The 7,016-nt window shown below is 35.0% G+C and overlaps 1 protein-coding gene across 1 annotated transcript; it reads right to left on the bottom strand.

Moving 5' to 3' along the window:
* Nucleotides 1-535: 535 nt before the first annotated feature.
* On the bottom strand, nt 536-3,130 carry LOS4 (P-loop containing nucleoside triphosphate hydrolases superfamily protein). Its single transcript, XM_079028279.1, has 8 exons — nt 2,791-3,130; nt 2,397-2,690; nt 2,005-2,232; nt 1,841-1,906; nt 1,328-1,744; nt 1,124-1,235; nt 935-1,020; nt 536-855 (listed from the first exon to the last, which is right to left on the bottom strand). The coding sequence occupies exons 1-8, from the start codon at nt 3,040-3,042 to the stop codon at nt 793-795; spliced, it is 1,518 nt and encodes a 505-aa protein (XP_078884405.1). The 5' UTR covers nt 3,043-3,130; the 3' UTR covers nt 536-792.
* Between the last annotated feature and the right edge of the window lie 3,886 nt (nt 3,131-7,016).

Raw genomic sequence — 7,016 nt, 5'->3', positions numbered from 1 at the left:
AGTATTTATAACTGAAAAACTTTAGCAACTATTGGACCCGACCCATATACAAAAAAAAAATATATGGAATAACTAAACATGTTCATACCGTAGGGGGCTCCACCTATATATTGCTTCAGGCCTAACGAAACTCAAAATACTAGAAATACTTATCCCTTCGAGCACCATACAGATTTCTTCATTTTGCTCCGAATCATATCATTCATTCGAATCACCAAATTTCAATTCACAATCTTATGATTAAGTTGTTATATTTTTCAAACAATGCATTTTGCAAAATAAGGAAATATCTTAAAATGGATTTCATTTTGTGATACCCAAAATTTGCGAGTCTTTCAATTAACGATTTACAAAAGCTAAGCAAAAATACATCATAATAACATCGTTTAATAATTACAAATTTTTATCAGTCGAGTGTTACTAACCCAAAAATGCTAGTCTACTTACCTCGTGAAAATTTCTTTTTGTAACATAAACATTTTGTATTACTATAACGCATGACATGACAGTCGATCTCTACTTTGAGCAAAACAAATGTTGTAAACATGTCTTGTTTCCAAATAGCAAAAGAAATACATTTCAAGAAGATCCACAATCCTTCAAAAGTCAAAAAAGCATGAATACATCAAGATCACGACTGCAATATAACTAAATATTCTAAATTAAATCTTCTCATAACTCCCAACTTTTGTGACAATTATAAATCCCAACCAAACAATACAAAAACCATTAAATGGCAGTTTAGTAAATAACTTAAACCAGCTTCATATAAAGGTCCAATATGTAAAATCTTTACATCAAACCAGCTTTCTTCAAGGCATCCTCAAACTGTTCATCATCTGTCCATGAAGTCACCTACAAAATATATAATCAAATTAACTACACATTCTCCAAACTATTTACAAATATTTCCATAATTTTTATTTATTTTTACCTCAGTAACATAATGGTTGAAATGTCTCTCAATTTTTTCCATGATCATGTTGTCCCTTTCACCACATAGCAAGTTGAATACAGCTCCTATTACATAACATTATAAAGTATTTATGTACTCATTTTAATACTATTTCAAGTATTATAATTTTACAATATTAAAAAAAAAAAAAAAAAAAAGTAAAATTACCTTTACGCCCAAATCGCCCTGCTCTTCCAATCCGATGCAAGTACACTTCATGGTCAGGTTCAGATTGATGATCATGTCTTATAGGAAGATCATAATTAACCACCAAATTGACCTGATAAAAAAAAAGATATCATTATATATAAATTATAAAGGAAGAAGAACACAAAAGATAAAAGCAGGGGTAGAATTGTAATTTTACAAAACCTGTGCTTGATCAAACCCACGAGCAAGAACATCGGTTGATATCAAAACTTGAGTCAATCCATCTTTGAATTCTTTAACAATTTTATCTCTATCTTCTTGTGTAAGAGCACCTTGAATTGTTGTGACTTCATAACCATAGCCAGAAAGTGCATCATGCAACATTCCAGCACTTTTTCTTGTTTTGACAAATATAATTGTTTGTCCAACTTTTTGCCCTAGCTCCATGATTTTGTCTTTAATTACCAAAATCTTTGAAAGTTCATCAGGTAGATTCACTTTATATTGTTTCACTGAATCCAATGACAGTTCTTCTTTCTTCACGAATAGTTGATTGTACTCTTGTTTGAAAAGATCTTTAACAATTTTTGATACAAAAGCCTTCACATTCTCATTGAAAGTAGCAGAAAACAATAGCACCTGTGCATTAAATGCTTCGTGTATGATGTTACACCACTAAAAACAAATAATCCAATTGAATTTTAATGATTGTTCATCATTATATCAACAACAAACCTGGCATTTAGGACTCCACCTCACGATTTCCTTCATTATTCTTACAGAATCTTCTTTAAAACCTCCCTAAAACCAGAATAAACTACATGACATGAGTAAATCAATCACTAACTATAACAATGCTCAAAAGCTAGATTATTAAATAGTAATAATAACAAGATCACCTCTGCAAGCATATGATCTGCTTCATCAAAGACAAGAATCTTCAGTTGAGAAGTACCCAGTTTCTTGGCTGCAATCCATTTGTTAATTGTACCAGGTGTGCCGATAATTACTTGTGCTGTAATTGGTGCTCTTTTGGAGATCGGCATGTAATTAGCTTTATCTGCAGGAAGTCCTAATTCTGATGTTATGCCAGTAAACTTTCCCATCTTCAGTAGCACTTCCATATTCTGCATCATCATTAAGATATGATGAAATCAGTAAAGTATCTAGATAAAAATTCTCAGATTCAAGAGGCAGGAAGCTGTTGAAAAATACAAATATCTATGGATCTGTATCGTTTTTATAATCTGGATATAAGAGGAGGAAGCAAGAACTTGAAGTTTAGAGTAACCTGGATTGCCAATTCTCTGGTTGGGCATATACACAGTGCCTGAGGAACGCCTAGCTTTGGATCAACGCGACTCAACATACCGAGCACGAAACAAGTTGTTTTCCCAGAACCATTGTGTGCCTGAGCAATTAGATTCTTGAAAGGTGGAGTTAGTATCATCGGCAAGCTAATTGATTGGATCTTACTCGGTCTCTCAAACTTCATCTCCACGTAGAGTCCTTTCAATAACTCCGGTGAAAGGTTTAAATCCTCGAATCTCACGGCAGATGTATACGGTGTTTCTCCAGAGGTAACCTAAAATCAATTTAAAAACCCTAGCTTAATTAAGTAAATTTAATTAGAACTGGAATCGGATAAAGAAAAATATGAATATAAGGGAGTGTGTTTGTTTTACAGCTTGAATGTTGGCATCTTCAGGATCATCAAGGAAGTTGTTAACTTTTTTGGACTCGTCGATGGCGAGAGAGTCTAGTATAATTCCGTCGGTGGCGGAGGAAGTGGATGTTGCTTCGGGCTCCTCTACGACGTCGTCGGGCTCGTCAGCCCATCTTCCGACAACGGAAGTTTTGGTGATCGGAGAGGCTTCGGTGGTGGTGGAGGAGGCGGTGGCGGTAGCGGTAGCGGCGCTGGACGCAGTGTCGCTCATGGTGGGGTTCAGTTGACTGTAATTGTAATTGGCGATATGTGAAATCGATTTGAGAAAAGAGGTTTATACATATGCGGAAGGTTGTTCAAATATGGTGAGGATATGTAGCTTTTTTTTTCTTTTCTTTTGTTAGATTTTATATTTATACCGAGAGAAAATAAATATTTTTTACTTTTTGTTTTTATCACTTTTTATTTACCATCAACATAAATATTAAAAATCAATAAAAAAGATTAAAAAAAAAGAATTACAATAAAACATAGGTGTGAAACTATATCTCATCATTAACTCCATAAAATGTTTAAATTCGTTAAGTCGTTTAAAACTTCGTGGTACATTGCAATAACAAAGTATACTTTTTCTAAACATCACATAGCTCAATATAAATCATAAGAAAAAACAACATGAATAAAAAATATACATGATCTGAAACTTGTCAAAATCAAGTTATCTAAACTTATAACACAAGGTCTCCCATCTTTAAGGATACATTGCGATAACTCATGAGTTTGAAGATCCTTAAACAACATTAAAGGGACAGTGGAAGCAAAAACTCGATCTATGAACAACCTATCTAATACAACTTTAATATACGAGTACTAATACCTTTTAGGGTTTTTAGAAACCATTGTAGATCTTCGATTGATTGCTTGATGAGAGTTAAGAGTCCAACGTAGAACTCTTCGTTTGTAGTCGCTTCCAAAGATCTCAGATCAGCAACATCTACAACAACTCATGCAACGAACACCATGAACGAAGCTCCAAAAATTCGAAACTGTTGGAACTTCAGGTACCACGTCGTGGCAATGAAGCCACCGTAACACAACGTTGCGATTTTGAAGGTTTCGGGAATGAAGAGGTAGGATTGAATTTTCTCTAGGGATTTGAGTAAAATTCATCATCATAATACGTCCAAGGATCCCTTTATTTATAGGGAATGGTATATAACTCTAAGAGATAATTATCTAGTCATCTAATAACTATCCATATAAATGGTAATTATCTGACTGCTTAAATTATTTTATTTTATCTTTTAGTACATCTAGAAGTTCTAGATTTCATTTAATTAATTAAGGACTATTAATTACTTAACAGATCAAGTCCCTATAGTTTTTTCATGTCATTTATTGCTTATTTTTATTCTTACATTTAACCCAAAAGGACCCTACTATTAATAGTAATATTACCAAAGGTTATAAATGTGTTGTAACGATGGACACCATTCTCCATCACTACCACTTGCACAAGTTACCAACATTATATGGTCTAATATTCACTAGTAACAAGTAGAGAGTATACAATCAAATATATTCATCATACTCACAACATAGAGTCATGACATAGCCCTTAGATAAGTGATCAAATATTCATTTATTCTTCAAGATATCTCTATAAATGCGAGACATGGATATAGTCAATCTCAAACATGCAATATTCTGTTTCTCGAAACTGACTTGTATCTCGATTGATTGTTTGATGGGAGTTAAGAGTCCAACGTAGAACTCTTCGTTTGTAGTCACTTCCAGAGAACTCAGATCAGCAACATCTACAACAACTCATGCAACGAACACCATGAACGAAGCTCCAAAAATTTGAAAATGCATAAATGATTCATCAATTCAGTCTGAGCACGACCAAAGCAAACTGCATAATTGATTCATCAATTCAGTCTAAGCACGACCATGTATTTTAATGTCAACACCAAATCATCGAGGAACCCAAAGATATTGAATCGAACTATTTAAATGTAACATCCCAAAAATCAAAATAAAATTTTTGTTTTTCAAAAACAACCCAATAACCATAGTTGTTTACAAAACATTGTTTCAAAAGTTATAGTCAATAAGCAGAGTATCCCAAAATCCAAATAACATAAACTTTGAAGGATGTACACGATTACGCCTCCGCCTTGCCACGATCATCTGAAGTACCTGAAACAACAAACTGAAGTTGTAAGTCAAAGTTTAGTAAGTTCCCCCAAAGTACCACCACACAAACATATAACCAAACATATATCGGGTCCACAACCTCCTGGTTGGATTACCCTTGGCCCACAACCTCTCGATTGGAATGCTCCGGTCTGTTGACTGACAGCACAAAGCAGCACAATGTCAACCCCACCATACCATGTCGACATATACATAACAAATAACATATACCCATCAACAGATAATCATATAACTAGTCCACAGACAACATGCATATCTATAAATCACTACCACATAGCAACATCCTATATACTAGGATACAGATTTGTATATCAATACAACATAGCAACATCCTATATACCAGGATACAGATCTAACAGAACACTACAACATATCAACATCCTATATACCAAAAATCCAAGGAATACATAACCGTATATACTCAGAGGTGAGATAGACACCCGTATAGGTGATCCTACTCTAGTGCCACAACCAAACGAGGAACATGCAAGAAATCATATATCAAGAGTCCTCAATCTATCATACATGACTATATACAGTCTTTATAACATCCCTCTACTAAAAGGTAACCAAAACTAGTGGGCCGACATTGGTGCCTTCGACCCACGGGTACAATGAGGCAAAAGTCACCTAAAATGAAGAAACCTGAAAAACTGAGACGCGTTTCCCTTTCTACAAAGCGTGCTCCCGCGAAGCCGCTAATCACCAAAACCAAGTAAAACCTTAATTAACAGTCCAAAACCCTTAAGTTTGACCAAAGTCAACGGTCAACGAAAGTAAAAAAGTCAAAGTCCATGGCAGTTGCGTACGCCCAACGTATGCAACTTGATCTTATTTCTCCATTAAGTACTTTATCACTTAAGACCTTTTGTTCAAACGTCAGATCTAGACTCAAAACATCGACTTAAGTCATAAAGTTCCACCTTTATGACTTTCCATGGCTAGAAAAGGTCCAAAAGCCAAAACCCTAACTTATTAATCTATTAATACATCATAAATTTTACATGGAAGGGATAGATCGAAGGACCAAGATCACATTTTTATGGTTCTCAATAACTTCATAATGGATAAAGTTTCCAACTTTATCCATTGGAATGGCCCTAACAAACAAAATCTAGTATTTAAGTCTTAAAAGGACCAAAAATGCATCTTTTTGAACTTAATCCATTAAGTCCAAGTCTCCAACCTTCACATCTGAATCAATATGATGTTTAGATGGATAAAGTTTCCAAATTTATCCATAACAAGGTCACAAAATTTCAAGATCTAAACCTTATGCACTTAAAGTGACCAAAATCTCATAACACTAAAAAACAGTTAGATCTAACAAATGCATAATCAAGATTCAAACTTTATACCTCTAAAAGAAACATCAAGGTGATGACAGTCTTGATCTACAAGCTCCAATGCAGCCGACACTTATCCAATGAACTCCTTCTTCTCTATAATGCACCAAGAACACTCCAAAGCACTTAAAACACATTCTTTTGCTCACACAGCTCAAACTAGGGTTAGAGTTTCAAGGGAGGACGTTGAAGGGGTGGAGGCAGAGAATATAAAGGGTTTGGGGGAGTTAAGGAGCTTAGATAGGGCTCAAAACCCTCAAATTAGGGGTTGACATCTTATCGTGTACGCCCAACGTACTCTTGGTATGTCCAGCGTACTAGGTTGGTCCTCCACGATTTGCCATGTCTAGTACGCCTAGCGTACACCCTGTACACCCAACGTACTAGACTAAACCCAAATCTCCCTATCTTCGAACAGTCATAACTTCTTCGTTCTAACTCCAATTACGAAGATCCTTATATCCATGGAAAGGGGTTGAAGAGCCCCACAATATTATCTAAATATCTAGGACTAAAAACTTCTTAAACAAAAATCCATATTTTATGCAAGAACCCGACCTATGACTTTTCCCTTTCTACCCTTCGACCCGAAACACAATTCAAGGGTTAAATCTTTTAACTATCATTACCTCCTTCCACAAGGACTAAGGGGCTGTTTGATACCCATCTGACCCATACC

This window comes from Lactuca serriola, chromosome 1 (genome assembly GCF_051521515.1).
Source record: "Lactuca serriola cultivar US96UC23 chromosome 1, Lser_US96UC23_V15, whole genome shotgun sequence".
Lineage (NCBI taxonomy): Eukaryota > Viridiplantae > Streptophyta > Magnoliopsida > Asterales > Asteraceae > Lactuca > Lactuca serriola.
This window is presented reverse-complemented; position numbering and strand designations above follow the sequence as displayed.